Source organism: Neospora caninum, chromosome XI (assembly GCF_000208865.1).
Source record: "Neospora caninum Liverpool complete genome, chromosome XI".
NCBI lineage: Eukaryota > Apicomplexa > Conoidasida > Eucoccidiorida > Sarcocystidae > Neospora > Neospora caninum.
This window is the reverse complement of record NC_018397.1, coordinates 1672447-1690633: the sequence shown is the minus strand read 5'-3', so window position 1 is coordinate 1690633 and position 18187 is coordinate 1672447. Positions and strand designations below refer to the sequence as shown.

At 57.3% G+C, this 18187-nt stretch overlaps 2 protein-coding genes across 2 annotated transcripts; one reads left to right on the top strand and one right to left on the bottom strand.

Moving 5' to 3' along the window:
• Positions 1–704: 704 nt before the first annotated feature.
• On the bottom strand, positions 705–7924 carry NCLIV_055180 (conserved hypothetical protein; the record flags this gene model as incomplete). Its single annotated transcript, XM_003885072.1, has 6 exons — positions 705–1208; positions 1647–1965; positions 2474–2787; positions 3343–5273; positions 5851–6954; positions 7246–7924. The coding sequence occupies 6 exons, from the start codon at positions 7922–7924 to the stop codon at positions 705–707; spliced, it is 4851 nt and encodes a 1616-aa protein (XP_003885121.1).
• Positions 7925–12377: 4453 nt separating this feature from the next.
• Positions 12378–16472, top strand: NCLIV_055170 (DnaJ domain containing protein, related; the record flags this gene model as incomplete). The annotated part of the gene is made up of 9 exons (XM_003885071.1): positions 12378–12507; positions 13356–13443; positions 13787–14117; positions 14273–14378; positions 14591–14736; positions 15255–15380; positions 15516–15603; positions 15728–15831; positions 16311–16472. The coding sequence occupies 9 exons, from the start codon at positions 12378–12380 to the stop codon at positions 16470–16472; spliced, it is 1281 nt and encodes a 426-aa protein (XP_003885120.1).
• Between the last annotated feature and the right edge of the window lie 1715 nt (positions 16473–18187).

Sequence of the window (18187 nt, the reverse complement as noted above, 5' to 3'; positions counted from 1 at the left end):
AACTCGGGCGTTTCTTCCGCAACGACGGCACCGCCGTGCGATCTCAAGCGTCTCGCTCCCGAGACTCAGAATTCAGTCCCTGTCGCCTGGTATCTTGTGGCGTCATTCCAAACATGTTCTTAAGAATGCAGTTAAGTTCCACTAACGCCTAAAACGTTTTGCTAAGAACTGGGCACCTGGAACCGTGACTACCGTTTCTCTGCCAGGGAGCAGTTTCGTCTGCGGAGTGGGGCACACCCCGTCCCTGGTCGGTCCAATCCAAAGACGTGTCTTCTACGCAATAGAGCAGCTGGGTAGCCAACTGACAAAACCCCTGATGTGCGTAACTCCGCTGCAGAACACTGAGGCATCGGCAGCGTTTTTTACACTCCTGTTTCGACGCGACATTCCCACAAGCCGTCTCTTCCACGCAAGCTGAGGAAATCCAAAAGAGGATCCTCCTTCAGATTGCATTTTCGACAATGTGCCTGACTAGTTTTTTTAGTAGGCCCGCAGCCGATCTCGGAACGGATTCCGCAGGTCGTAAGGGGAGAGGAAGGCGTGGGAGTTTGTCACTCTCCCCGCCTCAACAGCGACGTTTTCGTCGTCGCACTTGAAAAAATGAGAGAGAGGGTGTGAGTATCCATCAACACAGACACATCGCACCATATACGGCGGCCCATTCACCCTCCCTCTCTGTCCAGCGCGCGCCTGCACATATCTGCTTAGCACATAGTGGCGATGATTCCTTGCAGTTCGCGTTCAACTCGTCGGCGTACTTCTCTTGAGAGCCCGAGAGCCTTCCCCCAGATCTCAACAAGACCGAACGACTCGCGTCCGGGGACTTCCCCAGCTGTAAACGGATCTTGAAGTGCACGTTCGCCCCAACCCCTGCCAGGCCAGTGCATAGGGTCACATCCGTCGTCTGGATCTTCGTAATCCGCGCCAGGCAACAGCAGCGCAGATCGGTCGCGCGGTTCGGACTGAGGCTCGCGGAGCTCGGGAAGGACCAGGAGGATATCTGGAGAGAAAGTCGAGTACCCCGGGAGACACATTCGGTAGCCGAAAATGAACAGAAGAGTAGCCTTAGCGAGAGACGCCTGGAGGGGTTCCCGTCCTTCACCTGAAGGGTTTGTCCACTTGGCTCGAACTTTGCGACACAACGGTTTCCTCGCAGAGAGTAGCTGCTGCACCAAATGGGCGACGACGGGAGAACAAACTGAGCTCGTCTGCAGGCGGAGTCCGCAGCAAAAGAAACGCGGAAAGATCTTCAGAAAGGCGGCAACATCCGCAACAGAGACTGTGCACAGGGACGGGTTTCAGTTTTCAAAAGCTAGCCATGTGCCAGCAGTAACATGAACGGCGCTGACAACGAGCTGAGGACCCGGCGAAAAACACGGCACGACCCAGTCAGAGAGCCGCTGAACAGGCATGACAGGGACAGTGCCGCTACTGCACGTACACGGGAGAAAGGAAGCGAGAAGCTACGACGCCTGGCATCCCACCGTCTGTGTTGAAACATGACAACGCTGTTTTTTTGCTGGGTAGTTTCCTTCTGTTGTACCTTCCCTCGCTCTTTCTCTCCTCTCCTTTCAAAGCTCGCCTTTCACAGTTCTCTCCGCTTCCTCTGTCGTCACATTCCACTCCCTCTGCTCCCCTGTCCTCACCATGAACCAAGCGTTGACCGCACAACAGATGTGGGGGAGAACCGGGGCCCGCGCCAAGACTGAGAGAGGCGCTTCTTTCCTCTCTGCCTCTCCTCGCTTCCCTTCTTTCCGCTGTCCGTCCCCAAGATGTTGAGATGTTCCTCTCTCTGCTGCGAGTACCGGGTCCACATCCCCGCTGTGGCCCGAAGTGCACAGATCAGCAGGAAGAAGAGAAGGCTGAGGCCGGAGAAACGCAGACGGACAAGGGAAGTGAAGCATCAGAGTCTGGGCGGCAAACCGGAGGAGACGAGGATGCGGGGCGGTCCACGGGCTGCAAAGCCTGCGAGGAGAAACATGCAACAACAAACAGCCAGGATAGACTCCGTGGGCACCGTCGAGGACTGAAAGAGGGCGAGACGGCACGACCGAGTTTCTAGAAGACCCCCACGCGAAGAGCATGCAGCCGAAGGCATTGATGAGGTTTGAAATACCCTGGACCTGTACGAATCCCGCGGGAGAGAGAAAGATGGCAAGAAGCCACAGAAGAATACTGCGGCATGAACTGGGAGGCTATGTGACTGCTGTCCGACTATACTCGCGCTCCAGTTACAGTGCGCCTGCACGGTGGTTTTGAGCTCGCAGAAAAAAGAAATGAACAAGTGTAAGCATACATATGGCCACACGGAATGTGGCCATAGGTGCCGAAGAGCTTTTGAAAAGGCCGATCAGCTACCGGCTTCCTGCTCCGCCTGAAATGGACGCCCCCCCCCCCCCCCAGTGAAAGGCTGAGCCCCTCAAGCGCCGGGGGCTTCCTGTCCTGGGGATCTTCCTTTCTGCTCTTCGCTTACGCGAAGAGGGCGCTGTGTTTGTTGATGTATCGACAAGCGAGGTGGAGGATTTCCAGCTGAAGAGGTTGAAGGAGACAGAACTCGGCGCAAGCGAAAAGCTCGAGGAGCCAGGTGTACATACACCTCGAGCAGCAGGGGTCCGGCTCTCCGGCTGTCCCCGAGGCATCGCGCGCCGCATTCGTTCCCGACTTCAAAAACGGGCAGCAACGCGAGCAGCAACAGCGAGACGGAATCATCAGTTTGTCGGTGGCGAGGTACTGAAGAATCGGGGCCACGACGCGGCTGCTGTGGCTGGGAAGGTTGAGGATCCAAATCTGGGAGAAAAGAAGCAATCGCAGCACGGAAGAAACTCCACTGTAGGCCCCTACGAACGTGCAGCTGAGCTTCAAACTACTGCGTACGCAGACCCCCGAAGGAAGTGTGCTGCGGATATCTTCCTTCTGCATTGTTTGCAAAAAACAACGGAGAGTGAATCGTCGATTCGGGGACCAAGACGCAGAGAAGCGAGAACGGGAATGGAAAAAGTAGAGCCAAAAGAGGGGGCGAAAGTGTCCCATTGCTCTGAGGTGTCCGATCCCACTCCGCATCTGACTCCTTGTCCAGTGCGGGCCTCATGCGGGGCGGTATCCGTCCAACCATTCCCTCCGTACTTCTCTTTTTCCCCTAAATGTCGGTGGGTCATTTGCCACGTGTCCCGTTCCTTCCACCTGCATCAGGTGGCCCAGGTCTGCTGGTATCCTCGCGGGCCTCCCTGCAAAGTTATTTCTCTCGTGTCGCTTCCTCTCCCTCTCGCCCTCTCCCATTCTCTGTCTCTTTCTCTTCCCCCTGTCTCTGGCCCTCTTTCTTCCGTCTTCGGGTTCTGTGCCTACCCCGTCTCTTCGCCCCGTGGCTCGGTCGCTCTGGGGCTCCTGTTCTCTCCACACGCACGCGCCGGTGAGCATCGCCTCGAAGAAGGCGCTTTTGGCTGCCAGGAGAGCTCGGTGCGAGGGAAGCCGCACGCCGTCAGAGCAGCAGATTTCCACGTCGAGGAAGTTTCTGTGGAGCGCGAGGCGACCGCTGCCGAGAGAAGAAGCCGGGGCGCCGCTCCAGAGGCCGAAGAAGTCCTCAGAAAGAGACACCCCGTCTCCACAGCCTCCGCCCCCACATCGCAGGCGACAGAAGCAACACATCGCGCGCGCATTCCTCGGAGACAACGGAAACGAAGAAGGAGCAGACGACGCTCGCAGAGGGAACACACTCCCCGTCTCGCGCGGAGACGCATCGAGGCCCCACGGGAAGCCCGCGGAAGACGCCAGCTGGGCGTCTATCTCGCGTCTTCGCACCGCGCAGATCCCCTGGCCGCTCACCTTCTCCCCGAGCAAAGAAGACGCTGCACTGGCCATCCCTCTTCTTCCACTCCCTCCGCCGAACTTCCGAGACCGCGCGCTGTCCGCCCACGTGTCTCTTCCACCACCCGCCGACGGCGACGGCGCGTCGGCGGCCCCCTGAAAAGCAGAGGCCTCGCACTGAAGCAGGCCATCGAGGAGGAAGAGGAGAACCGCGTCGCAGTCTGTGCCTTCTTCGCCCTCTGGATCCGCCGCAGCGGCCAGCACGTGGCTCTGCTGAAGCGCGTACGCGTCGCTCGCCCTGGAGCCTAGCGGCAGGTGCGGAACGGCGGCCCGCGCAAGCAGCGGGCCGCCAGCTGTCGATACACCCGACGCGGTCATCGGCGGGAGCCGGGACGAGACGAAGGCGCCAGGCCCCGATGCACTCGCCGAGGCAGTCTCTCGCGCGCGTCCTGGAAACAGGTCTGACGGCGAGCCGAGCACGTGGCTGGTCGCCTGCGCACCGAGCCGGCGTGCATGCACCGAGGACGGAATCGACGAGGCGCCGCCGGCTTCTGAAACGCTCCCGTCGCCGGCCTCGCTGCGCGGAGAGACCCCAGAAGGCGCAGCCGCCCATGCCAGCGTGGAGGAGAGAGAGGCGAACAGCGACGCGCCGGGGAGGAGGGCCGTCGAAGACGTCCCTGCAGCGTCTGAGCGCCGCGGCTGCGAGGCGCCGCGGCCGCCCTGCTCGGATACAGCAGAGTCGTGCAGCGTCCCGCCTCGGGCCGCAATCGTCGAGGCGCGAACGAGACTCAACGCAGGCGGGCTCAGCGACCCTGCGCCGGGAGAGGCGACTTGCGCGGTAGGTTTCGTGCTCTTTTTCAGTTTGTTCCCCGCCTCGGCCATGATCAGAAGGTGCCCCGTGGACGTCGGCAACATCTCCCGGACTTCCAGGTGCCGCGCGTCTTGCGAAATGATGTGAAGCAGCGCGGGAGGCGCGCTCGCCCCGTTGTACGGCGCGCCGCCAGGTGTACATCCACCCGGCACCAACGAGGTGTCGCAGGCCCCCGGGCCAAAGAGGGACGCAGCGGCCGACGCCATGAACGCCTCGTCGTTTTCGGTGCCTTCCCTGTCCGAAGAGCTGCTTCCGCTCGACTCCGCTCCGCGGCCGTCGCTTCGCTCGCGTCTCCGGCGCTCTCGACGTCTCCGCCTCGCCTCGCGTTCTCGCCTTCTGTCCCGCCGCTGCTTCGCCCGCAACGCCAACAGACACCGCTGGGCCTCCCGCCAGTACAGCTGGGCGGGGAGTTGAATCAAATAGGCGCACTCGAGACTCACAGCCGCATCGCCCTTCCCGTGCTCGCGCACGGAGCGTCCAGGCTGCCAGAGCAGCCAGCAACAGGCGCTGTAGCGGTCGAAGGCGTAGATGCAGACGCTGTTCTCCAGGCTCCCTCCGAAGTTCAGAGTCGTCTGCTGCGCAAGTTCGTGAAGGTCTCGGCCTGCGGAGCAAAAGAGACGCGAGTGGCCCGGCGAAAGACACAGCCTGGAAAGCGGAGTCGCGTTCGACACCAAACACGAGAAAAACCGTGGACACGAAAAAAACGAACGCTGCTGACCGTTTCGAGGAAACAGTTCACACGCAAATGCGCGGGTCTGCACAAAAAAGAGATTCACGCACGTCTCGACCCCGGGACACGGTGAAAAAAATCAGGCATGTGAAGGCCAAACACAAGGTGGTCTATATCGGCATCTATCTACAGGAGATGCACCTATGCAGAGAACCTGTTTGACACAAACTAGCCAACCAGCACGCACGTGCAAGTACACACGTTTCCATATACACATTCATATATATATATATATATATCGCATTATCTGCTTAGAAAAGGTGATAAGAGATGCACGGAATGCGTAGAGGAAGAAAGCCGCAGAGAACCACGCGACGTCAGGGAATCCGAGGGTGAGAGAGATGCAGAACGCCGCGAAACCAAGGAACATGGCTGCTAGAAAAAGCCTCGCGGACCTATGTTCGCAACGAACCGCACTGGAGAAAGGAGACGTGAAGAGAACGCTTACTGTTCATCACTTCCATCATCGGCACGAGGTTCCAGGGTTCGTCTTCGTCGACCGGATAAAACCACCAATCACTTCGCGTCCCTTCTTCCTCCTCGTTCGCTTCCGCTTCGTTCTCTTCCTCTTCCTGTTCTTCCTCCTCGTGGTCTTGCGCGTCTTCCTCTCGCGTTCGCAGTTCTCCTGCGTGGGGCGCGCCGCCGCTCTCGCCTCGCCTGTCCCGGCGGTCTGCACATCCGGGAGAGGGAGAGGGAGAAGGCGAGAATGACGCCACGGAGGGAGACGTCGAGGAAGAGAAGAATACGCCGAGCCCCTCCGCCCAGCTTTCTTCTCGCGGAAACTCACTGGAGACACCCAGTGGCGCGTCTCGCGTCCCGTGTTCACTCTTCAAACCATCCTCTTGGTTTTCGCGCGCTCGGTAATTCTCTTCTGCCGCAGGCGCAGAAAGAGAAAACACCTCACCGGCCTCCCTTGGACAGACGTCTTTCCTTCTCGCTTCCTCAGCTCGTCGCGCACCAGTCGGGTACTCCCCCCGTGACCCCCCGCCTCGACGAATAGAAGCCCCTCCCGCGCCGTTCGCTTCGTCCGTTTGTCTCCGATCCTCCGGGCATTTCATCTCTCTCCCTCTCTCTTCTCCTGACTCGCCCCTGTCGCTCTCGCCTCTCCTTCGTCGGCATCTCTCGTCCCGGCTCCTGGCGGCCTCGCCTCCGAAACTCGCGCTGTCCCTCTGTAGAAGCAATGCAGCTCTGCCTTCTTCCTCTCCCCTGCCTTCTTCCTCTTCCCTGTCTTCTCCTCTGTTTCCTCTTTCTGTTCCGATTTCTATGCTCTCTCGGCTTCGGCCACTGCGAGGACCCTCCTCGGTCTCTGCTCCCTCTGCTGCCTCTTCTCCACTTTCGGCTGCTCTCGAGTCTGCCGCTCTCCGTCTCCTGGTTCTTCTCGCGAGTGGTCTCCTGATGGTCACAGCGGCCTGGCCGACTGCACACGTGATGCCGCCGACAGGGTGGGCGGCGACCGAAGGCAAGAGAACGCGGGCGGGGTCGACAGACGTCGGGAAGAAGACGGGGTGAATGACCGGTGTCACTACACCTGTGTCGAGACAGAGCAACACACCTGCGACGCCCAGAAGACAACCCACAGGCAACCCAACAATGCCGGATATGTACAGATGCACAGGGATAGGTGTCGATATCCAGAGGCCTATGTAGATACGTAGAGAAGAGGATACATAAGAGAAAACTGGAGTTATTATATCCACATCCTCATCCAGTTCGAAGCTCCTACAGACATACGCGTGCATGTGCAGCCGCAACCTCAGTGCACATACAGCTGCAGGCATGCATGCACTTGTACTCGTGCGCCTATCCAATGCACATTGCAGATAGACACGTTGCGTAACTTCACCTTCGGGTTTCCGCCGTCTTTGCGTTCCTTCTTCCGATCTGTCTGTGGAAGAGCGGACGGTGTCAAGCAACGGGCGAGTCGCGCGTGACGGTTCAGTGCCCTGGACGGTGAAGAAGCACCAGCCTCTGCCGTCGATGCAGCAAGTCGCGACTTCGAGGTCGCTCGTGGGATCTGCGCCATCGAGTCGCGTGTGGAAGCTCAAATTCGCAAAGCAATCGCCTTCGTCCTCCTCGTCAGTTTCCTCGAGTTGCGCTGGTTTTTCGGCTCGGCGAACAGTCGGCGAAAGAGGACGAGAAGAGGAAGAAGCGCCTCTAGCGCGATGATCTTCTCTTCTCTGCCGTCCGCCGTCTCCCCCTCCGTGCTCGGTTTGAGAGGGAAGCGACGCACTAGAAGAAGACAGGCTTCGCTCTTGTTCGCGGGGTGTTCGGACACCTCGCATTGCGAGGCCCCGCTCTGCCCCGACACGGACTCCTCTCTGCGGGCTCTCTTCCCACTGTGCAGTGCCGGGCTGGGAGCGCGTTTCTTTGGTTCTGGATCTCGGCAGCTTTTTCTTCCGCGAGAGCCTTGGCCTCTGTTCCTCAGGACTTACATCACGCGGCGGGCAGACCAGAAGAGGGCGGGAGCGGTGTTCTCTGAGCAGCGTCGTGGCAGCTTGCACGAGGTTTGCGACCGGTGTCATGACACCCGAGAGCGAAATGCGAAAGAGAGTGTGATGGAGGAGCAGGTAGAGCATTCCATCGCAGGAATTAGCCATCAAACAGCAGGATCGCCGCAACTCGCGCATGCGTGGAATATCGAACTGCAGACACCGGAAAAGCACGGAAAAACAGACACACCCTCCCGTAATCGAGTACACACACTCAGAGACAAGTCGAGACCTGCATGCGCTTCTGTGTGTGTTCCTCTCCGTCGTCCCGGTCTTTGCCGTGTGCGTGTAACGCGACCTGTGTGAGAGACTCCTGTGCGGATCATCTCCGCCAGGCGTGTTCGAGCGCGAAGCAACCCTGTGGCCTTGCCTGTTTATTTCCAGTGAAGAGTTTCGAGTACTCTTTGCGGTGGTTGCAGAAGAGATAGGGAATCACGTCCACGAGAAGCTGCTTTGTCCACTCCTCAGAAATTCCTCTCATGCATCCCGTCTCGTTTGCGGCCTCCGTAGTCGGCGCGCCGCCCAGGAGCTGCCTTCGCTCCTCCGCCGCCTGTCGACCCCGCCTCTCGGCCTCTCTTCGCTCGCCAAGACCACCGCTTCCGCTCTGGTGTCGAGAGAAGGGACAGTCCACGGTGTACGTACAGCACGAGGACGCGCAGGACCCAGAAGCGGGAGAGGCGGGAGAGGCCGACTCTGAGGCAGGATTGACGAGTCGATAGATTTTGAAGTCATGCTCCACCACATAGACGGAGCTGTCGTGTGCACTAGCCGCGGCAAAGTGACATCCATAGCTCATCCGGTATCGACTTGTGTAGATCTCCTGCACGGCGCCCGACCCTGCGCCGCCCGGCCTCGTCCGCGGCCGAAGCCGCGCGTGCAACGGATGCGAAAAATCCATGACGAAAGAAGCGAAGAAACGTAAAGGCCGAGCGCGTTGCGAAAGGCGAAAGAAAGCGGATGCGGAAGGGAAATTGGGGATCTAAACGATTGACAGAGAGAGGGGGGAAGACGGCCAGTGGAGGAAGGAAGCGAATCACGTGAAGACCAGAGAGAGGACAAGACGAGACGGAGCAGAGCAGGCGTAGGTCTTCGCCTGAGAGGCCCCCATCTAGTAGCTTACATTGCCGACAGACAACCCGGTAAGGAAATTGTCGCAAAACTGTCGAACAGATGAAGGGAAAAAACGAGATTGCGCCCTACAATGCTACTGGTGTCTTCGTAGCCACTCTGGCCACGCGGCAGCTCCACAAACTTTCAGAGGTGAGTCTGTCCTCGCCTAGGAATTAACAAACGCTCTATTAAGCTGTGTGGTTCGGTCTCGGAAAGACAGAGAGAGCCAGAAGGGAATGGGAAGAGAAAACAGCGTCAACGAGACAAAGACCACAAGAAGCGGCGGCGCACGGCGCAGCCTGGCGAGCGGGCGGTGTAGTCGCTCGCAGTGGAGTTCGTGAGAGAAAGGGAAACAGAAAGATATCTCCTTCACAGGAGAGCCCTGCGAAGAAAAGGACCACGGAGTGCCGTTCTCTGAGAGCAAAAAAAGAGGGACGATTCTGGTCTCGATTTGTCTACAAAGCTGAGATACACTCGGTTGAAAACGCATGCACAGCTGGCAGGCGGCGAGCCAGCTGCACATAGGCGGGTGAGGACGGCAGATCTTCTCACACCGTCGAACAGTCACGTTTAACCTGGCTTCGCGTGTGCCTTCCTCCCGGCATCTAATCGTGCGCATCCTTCCTGTCAATACAGAGATGTGTATGCAAGTGCACAGGTGTACATCTATGCATAGTTTCTATCTTGGATAAGAAGTGGACTAGGCTGGATCCTCGAAAGGAGGCAAATTCTGGGAGACTTGAGGGACAGGCGACAACTGTGCAGAGATGGAAGAGACGTGCCCGGCAGACGAAGACGGTACTGAACGAATCTAAGAACAGAAGGGGGAGGCAAACGTGGAGATAGAGGCTGGAGACGGACACCACTTGTGGAAGAGCAAGACGAAAACGGGGTAGAAGATAAGAAAAGACTAAAGCACAGTGGTAAGAGAGCCTGAAGAATAAGGGATGGACAGCCGATAACTTGTAATTCACATACAGTTGCTTTCTCGAAGAGATAATACAAAATGGCAAATGTGCAACAATATATTATGTATCGCGTAATGCAGAATCCAGACCTGCATCTGTTGCAGCGATTATCACTCACGGGACGATGGCGCCGATCATACCAGCAAAACGATGACGAAAGAAACGGCCACGGGGTTCATATCCGTCATCGTGGGTGGCTGCGGTTTATGTACACCCGATTGATGCAGTTTTTTGTTGCTGCTACATAGCTGGTGCTCGCACCAAAGTGGGAATCTACGGGAAACATCATTGGGGCCATTGGCACGGGTTCCTCGAATTTTACCAAACCTTTTGCGAGATGACACGCTCCTGATCTCTAACTGGGGCTGCTTTTTTCAGCTGGACCTCTGATTAAACATGGATACCAAGAGAAGTGGAAATGCATTTCCTTTCCAGGCGCAAGACGCCACGCCCTCAACCTACCCTCGATGCAGTACCATCCTAACAGCATGTGCTAATGACAGAAGTGTATCCTCGTCATCCCCAAGCCTTTGGGAAGTTGCGCTTCGTCGGTAGGACAACTGTGAACGCCTGTTACGATGACGGCGGCAGTTTGCACTTCGTTGCTGTGTCGTTTGCCGTGCCTACGTTTCGTAGAGCTCCCGGTCGGTGCGATGTTAAGTTTTTTCCTTAACGCGGGAACAGTTCTTTTCGAGATGGTATTTCCTCCGTACCCATTTTTAGGCCGAGGGATGGCCTTCGGCAACTGCAGTTGCCACGTGTCCGCACTGAGCGTACGGTGAGTGTCGCCACACGACCGGCGGAATCCAAGTCGCCCTCAGCAGAGACCGGCAAATTTGTCCCTCCGAGGGCATCTGTGACAACCCTCTCGAAGCTGGAATCCTACCATAGCGACTCTAAAGCTGCTTTGGGGTAAGATTCTTTGAGTACGTTTCGGTACGGCAGCAGCACATGCCTCGGCACGACCAAACTGGGTTCATGGTGTACATCACACCGGAAACTGCCATGAACGAGTTGCAAAGTTTCCATCACTCAACGGACTAGAGCTCTCACAACGATCAACTTGTTTCCTTCGCTGCCTCAGCCGTGAAGAGCCCAGAGAGACTCTGGGCAGAGATACCAAAGTTCCCCTCGGCGAGCCTCTATCCACATCAGAACGGCGGTGCGCTGTCTTTTGTGGCGCGCTCCTTCACCAAAAGGTTGCGAGGGCACAAGATGCTCTCCGCTGCTTCCTGAAACTGCGGAAACGAGAAGAACGGCGTGTAGGTCGCGGTTGCGAGACTGGATTCTCTGAATTCTCCCGTCGCCGCGACCACTTTTTTACAGCTGCCGGGGCGGGTTGCGATATCCGTCCTGGGAAGAGCCGTGTTTGAGACAAAGCAGCGTTGCGGGCGTTTTCCATCTTAACTGCGGAGGGGAAAACTGGGACCGCAAACAGAGCAAAAACGATGCAGCTCTAGGGCACCTGCGAGTGTTCTAACGTAGTGTCTCATCGCGTTCTGGAGACTGTCCTGAGTTGGAGACTGCGCCATGGCACACTGAGGGGGGCGGGGGGAGAGGGGGGGGGGCAAGGCGAACCCGCCCCTTAGAAACACCGTGCTTCTCTGAGTGTGTGCAGGGGTGAGAGCGCGGGGTAGAAGGATTTCTTCTTTCCCTTTCTCCGACGACTGGATACAATAGCTGCTTCTTCCCGACGACGTGACGTTCGCCTTTGCTATTCAACAGTGTAACTGGTGTTGTGGCGCACGCGCACGAGTTGCTTGCGTTCGCCTCGGCTTTCCCGCATCCCCTCCCGCTTCGCCACAAATAAGCGCACAGCACGAGTGCGCGGCGTAGCCCCCCGTCCATACATTTCCCCTGCTGTGCGCACTGTAGTGAACAGGAGCAACAGCGGAGTAAAAGGCGCGTTATTCACGTTTTTGCGGGGATAGGTCGCATCTCTTTTCTCGTCCGTCGTCTGCCGCGAATGGCAAACGCGAAACTATGCTTTTTTGTTCCCTGAGTGTTCCATTGACGCCTTTAAACTGACCGCAATAAGTTTTGGTGTCCCACCCCTCGTCCGGGAAAAAGCATCACCGGCAGTGCGCCCCACCCTTCTTCGTCTCCGGTCTTTTCGTCTTTGTTTCGGCAGAAAGCGTGTTTTTCAGGTGAATTTTTTCTTTTCTCCGCCTTCACTCGACTCAGCCAGCGGCCGCGACTCCGCAGCCAGATCCTGCCGCATACCGCGGCAACTCGCTTCTCGTCGTCCTCTCAAAGCCTAAGTCGGAGTCCCTCGCTGCTTTCTTCAGCCGGCTCGCCAGTTCTGGAGCTTTTCCATAGAAGAGACGTTTAAAAAACGCTGCCGTGTCTCCTCTCCCCAGTTTCTCTTGTTGGCTGCGTGTGCGCTCTCTTCCGCTTTTTTCTCCAAAATGTATTTCGGCAGCTTCCCGTTCGGGGATGACATGCGTGGCCCTGGTCCGCGACGAGGAGGGAGCAAAGAGAAAAACAACACCAAATTCTACGAGATTCTTGAAATCGACCGCACTGCGTCGGTTGCTGGTACGTCACGGAGGCACCGCCGCATTAGGCTGTTTCTTGCCTGCCTTCTGTTCTCTCTCCTGGACAGACGGTAACGCGAACGCTCGAAAGAGCTGGAAACTTCCACCAAAAAGCGATCCTACATCCCGCAGCAGCTCTCTGCTGCCGCCTGTCGTCCCCCGCTCCCCCCCCCTCGTTCCCCCCCCCCCCCTCCCGCATAGAAGCGCCAATCACCACACACAGCGCATGTAAAATAGAGCGGCTTGAGTCCGGCGGAAGGCGGGGAGTCCGTTGCCACGAGGGGTCTATCGTGTGCGGGTGACTGTGTGTTTTCTCACATGGCCCTGGTTCCCCGCGGAACTCGCTCTCGCTCGATCCGCCCAGCACAGACTAGTTCACCTCCCGTGCAGCCTCTGTCGGCTGATTCTGCGAAGCTCGATCGAGGCACGATTGTAGACATATGACATTCGTGTGTGCCGATCTCGAGTTTCACACCTCTTCCAACTCTCCAGTCTGCCGCCGCTCCTTCTGCCTCTTGTTCATAAGGAACAGTTACAGAGAGTCTGGCTCGTGGATGCCGATACACTTGTTGCTGCTTACACTTCCTTGCGTCCTCACGTGCGTAACCGGCGCGCTTACCGCGTGTGGGGTTGTTCAAAGGCAGGGCTGTCTGTAGTGTCTGGCATCCAAGCTGTGCGCTCTGGGGGTTTGAAGACTTCTCTGCACTCCCTGACTGTCCATACACAGGAAATCTGTCCTCACTTGGTGAAGAAACAGCGGCCGAACTGCTCCGCCATGGAGGGCTCAAATCCAGGACCATTTTGTCCTCCATCTCGTGTGTCCACACGTGGTGTCGTTTGAATCTGCAGATATCAAGAAGAGTTACAGAAAGCTGGCCATCAAGCACCACCCCGACAAGGGAGGTGATCCTGAGAAGTTCAAAGAAATCTCTCGGGCGTAAGTCAAGGGCTTGGTTTCTTCGGCCTTGCTCGGTTCGGGGCGGATTTAGAAACTGGTGCTCCGTTACACCCCGGAGGCTTCGTCGTTTTCTGTCCCTTCTCGTTCTCACATCGTGAAAAACGTTCTCCCATTCGATCTCTCCGGTGTCGTCTTTTTTTGCACGTCTGCTTGCCTCTGTTCTCCATGTGTGCGAATCCTAGTGAATTTAGAGTCGCTTTTCCGTCTCTCCTCGGTACTCATTGGCGCGTTCGCCCCGGCTTCCGGGCTTCCTGTTTCGTTTCTCGGGAGCTGGTTTCTCGGATGAGGGATTTTTCGCTGTCGCGTGTGCGTGTCTTTTCAGCTATGAAGTTCTGTCCGACCCCGAGAAACGGCGGATCTACGATGATCACGGCGAAGAGGGTTTGGAAGGCGGCGGCGCGGGTGCCGACCCCACAGACATTTTTGACCTTTTCTTCGGAGGCGGTCGCCGCATGTCTCGGCAGACGTCCAAGAAGAAGGGAGAAGACATCGTCTCTGCGATGAAAGTTACCTTGGAACAGATGTACTCTGGCGCGACCAAGAGAATGGCCATCAACAAGGACGTTCTCTGCAAACAGTGCAACGGTATCGGCGGACCCGCAGATGCCCTCACCACGTGCCCCGATTGCGACGGCCATGGAGTTAAAGTTGTGGTAGGTTTCTCGTCTGTCAGTCGGGAAACCGCGGGAAGACAGAGGTTCTTTCTTGTGGAGGAAGGCAGAGATCGGAGAATAGAGAAACGTAGCAACCGCGAAACCGGCCAATGGACAGCTTCGTTCGAGTGGATTGTTCCCTTTCGGCTGTACAGACACGCCAGATCGGCCCCATGATCCAGCAGACTCAGAGCGTGTGCCCGGCGTGCAAGGGAGCTGGCAAGACGATGGATGCAAGCAAGCGGTGCAAGTCCTGCACAGGTTCGTTTCTTTTTCGGCACACAGAAGAACGCGCAACCTGAAAGGGAGGGGGCCGCGCGCGCCGGAAGTCGCTGAGTCTTTGGGGGCTCCGCCGGTCGGAGCGTGCGTCGTTTCTTGTCTCCTTTCCGCCCTGTGTCCGGCTGCTCTCTGCTCGATAGAGAGAGCCTCAACTCGCGTCTTTCTGTGCCGGGCGTCGCCTGTACACTCCGCAGGAAAGGGCGTCGTGAAGGAGAGAAAGATCCTCGAGATCTACATTGAAAAGGGCGCGAAGAACCACCACAAAGTTATTTTCCGTGGCGACGCCGACGAGCGTCCGAATGAAATCCCCGGAGACGTCATCTTCATTCTGGAGCAGCAAGTAAGGAATCGAAGAGACACACGAGACATGGCGTGGGGAGCGGAAAGGAGACTCCTGACCGAGCGCGAGGCAGGACAGCAGAAGACACAGGCAAACGGGTCGACCGAATTCGCGACGGTGGACAAATAGAATGGTCCAGAGCCCGTTTTGCTCGTACGTTTCTCGGGAAGTGAGTAACGGTCGGGGGCCGTCCTAGCTTCGCGGTCCGGGTGCACGTATTTGGGGAATCGTTCGAAGACGAATTCAGAAACTTACTCGGGGTGGACCTCGCCCTTTCCCAGCAGGTTCGCTGTCTTTGGAGATGCCATTTGTCTGCGTCTTCCGCAGGCACTCTTTTTAAATTGGTATTCGTTTTGGTCTTTCGCCTTTATTCTGTCTCTGTGTGTCGTGCGCGCCTCGCGCTCTTTCCTCCGCTCCTTTCGTTCTCTCCTCTGTCTCGGACTGTCTCTTCATCGGGTCCGTGTTCCCCCCTTGACCGTTATCACCGTCATTCGCGCTCTGTGCTGTGGTTGGTGCAGGAACACGCGGTCTTCAAGCGTCGCGGGAATGATCTTTTCATGACGAAAAAGATCTCTCTTCTCGAGTCTCTCTGCGGGTACAAGTTTGTGCTGACACACCTGGATGGCCGTCAGCTCCTCATTCAGGTGAGGGAGGAAAGGGTTCCGCACGTTTTCTCGCATTCGAGTAGCGGCTGTTTGCTTCGATGTGGCGTTTTGTCTCGTGCACATCGCGCGAAAAGCTGCGGTTCTGTTCCCTTTCCCCATTCGCTTGTCTTGCAGAGTCCCCCGGACACCGTCACCAAGCCCGAGGCCGTGCAGATCATCAAGGGCGAGGGCATGCCCCAGCAGAAGAACCCCTTCTTGAAAGGTGAGCAACGAAGAATAGTTTTTTTCGTCAGACGAGTGTGCTTCGGCTGCTGGCTTCCCAGCTCTCCGCCGGCGGGAGAGAGTATGGACGGAGTGCGTGTGGACTGTCTGTTGTGCATCTTTAGGCGATCTCTTCATCGTTTTTGAGGTCGAATTCCCGGAACACGTCAGCGATGCAGACGCGAAGAAACTGGCTCAGATTCTCCCCAAACCGACAGAGGCAGTGATGGTAAGCGCGTCACTGGAACGTTGTGGACGGAAAGAGCAGCGCGCCTGTTCCCGCGGAGGAAGGCCGAGACGCGGGGTGGGAGACAACAGATCTCGCCACGCGACGGCACGAGCTTTTCCGTCCAGAAACCAGAAAAAGACTCAAAAGAGCTGCAGAGGAAGATTCGGAAGAGAAACCATCATAGGGGGAACATCTTGGGACCAAAGGGCCAGAGAACCGTTTTTACATTGGGGGGGGGGGGAACAAGTGGCTAGGACGTGAAGAGAGAGAGAGGTAAGGCTAGTGCCCGATGTGTAGGCGCGAGAGAGAGGGGTAGAGATGCAATCGATATGCTGGTCCGCCTCCACGCAGGGAAGGAGCACCGGAGTGGAGACCTAGAAACGTTCGGGGAAGCGAAATGGAAGGCCAAGCCGCGTTTTTGGAAAACGCGTCACATCTTTGTGTGGGGGGTCGTTTGTGCCTTTCCTTTTTCGCTCCAGGTCAGTGAAGACGATCCTCATGTGGAGATCCACGTGGCGGAGCCCGTGGACCCAGACGATCTGCGCAACCGCCAACAGACGCAGAGAAGCGGCGAGGCGTACGAGGAGGACGACGAGGACGAGCATCCAGGCCAGCAGCGCGTCCAGTGTCGGCAACAGTAACGGAGAAGAGGGAGACGGGAGACAGGCGCAGCAGGCGAGGGGGGGAAGGAGGAAGGAGCGGCGAGAGACAGATGGCGAGAGTGGAAGCAGAGGAAACTCAGACTCCAGGGAGGAAGTAGAGGAGGTGGGAAGGAAGATACGCCGGGGAGGAAAGAAGAGAAGCTGGACAAGAGGAAAAACATCAACAACGTAGTGCACTCGAAGCGTGCGGGCGAGAGAGAGGCCTTTTGCTTTCTTCGCGTTTCCAAGCGGGGGACTACCTCCTCTCTGAGGCGGCGACTCTCGAGCTCCCGTCTTCGTGTTCCTAGCCTGGGTTTTACACCGTCGACCGGAGGAGAGCGAAGCAGCCTGTAGGCTGTGGGTGACGTGGAATGGAGGCGGGACCAAAGAAGAAGTCCGTTGAAAAGGGTGACGCTGTTTGGCGTTAGGAGGCGTCTCCCTGGATACAGGGCGTGGATGTATACAGGTGCCAAAGGACAGAGGAATCCGAGGCGATCTTTGAGCGAGGGAAATCAAACATGAGAACAGTGGAGAGGTTGCCTCGTTGGGTTCCTCAAACCCGAAGAAGACGTCCTTTTCACCCCCCCCCCCCCCCCCCCCCCCGCTTTTGGCGAGACGTGTACAGTGTGTAGGAACGCACCAAGCCGACAGCGGGCTAAACGCGTCGTCGGGGAAGCGTGGTGTTGCCAAACATGCCGCTTTCTGCGTTTGAGAGCTTCGTCTTGTGGTTGGCTGCACGACGCATCTGTGTGCAGAGAGAGGGACGAGGGCACTAACTAGATCAGAGCCATCTGGGGATCCGTTGGAGGTCTGCTGGCGGGGCCCACGCTGGAGCCGGCGGTCCAATTTGTGCGCACTTCGAAACAAGGAAATGGCGACTGGCAAGCTTCCACAGGGCAACGCCGGGGATCGAACTCTTCTTTTAAATTGAAAGCGCGAACCCAGAGAGGGAGAGGGTAGAACAGGACAGCGAACGTGTGGGGTGGACCGACAGCTGAACAGGAATCCTGCTGGGAGTGTGCGGACAACAGCACCGGGGCGTGAGGGAGAAGAGGAAGGCACCGAAAATGCAGGAAAGTGTTCTTTTCTTTCTGTGGAAGAGGTAGAACAACATTCATCCACGGGCTTCTTTCTGTCTCGTGTGTCTCTTCACGCTTTTTTGAGCGCCCCGCTCGCGTTTCTCTGTAGACGTGCATTTTGCCTTTGCGTGTGCTGCTGGGTAGGGTGTGTGGCAGGGACGTGAAGAAAACCAGCGGATGTCTCGCTTTTCGGGGTGTTTGAAATTGCGGTGATCCGTTCCTGTGGGCTGACGGGCCCTAGTCTCTCCCTGGACATCAGTCCATTTAATTGCAGCATTTCGCCTGTGCATTACTGTCCCCCCCCGCCTCTGTCTCAATTTGTCTGACGAAGCCGCCGTAGTGGGTTGTTCATTGTGGCTGTGCGCCTTCCTTCTCGCGTTCCCGAGCTTCTTCCCGGTACTCGCGCGAGCAACCGTAAGCATACACCGCACACGACTTCGCGCCCGTTTTCATCTCTCGTCTTCACGCCTGTGTCCCTCTCGTGACTCAAGGGGGAAGGCGTTTTTAAGGCCCGTGTTTTTTGTTACTCGCTTTCCTCGCACTGTGTCGGCAGCTGTTTATCTTCCGCGGGTGAGATGAAGACGTTGGTCTTTCTTTCGTAATAGAAAGGAACAGCCAAAATTGTTCTTCACGGCA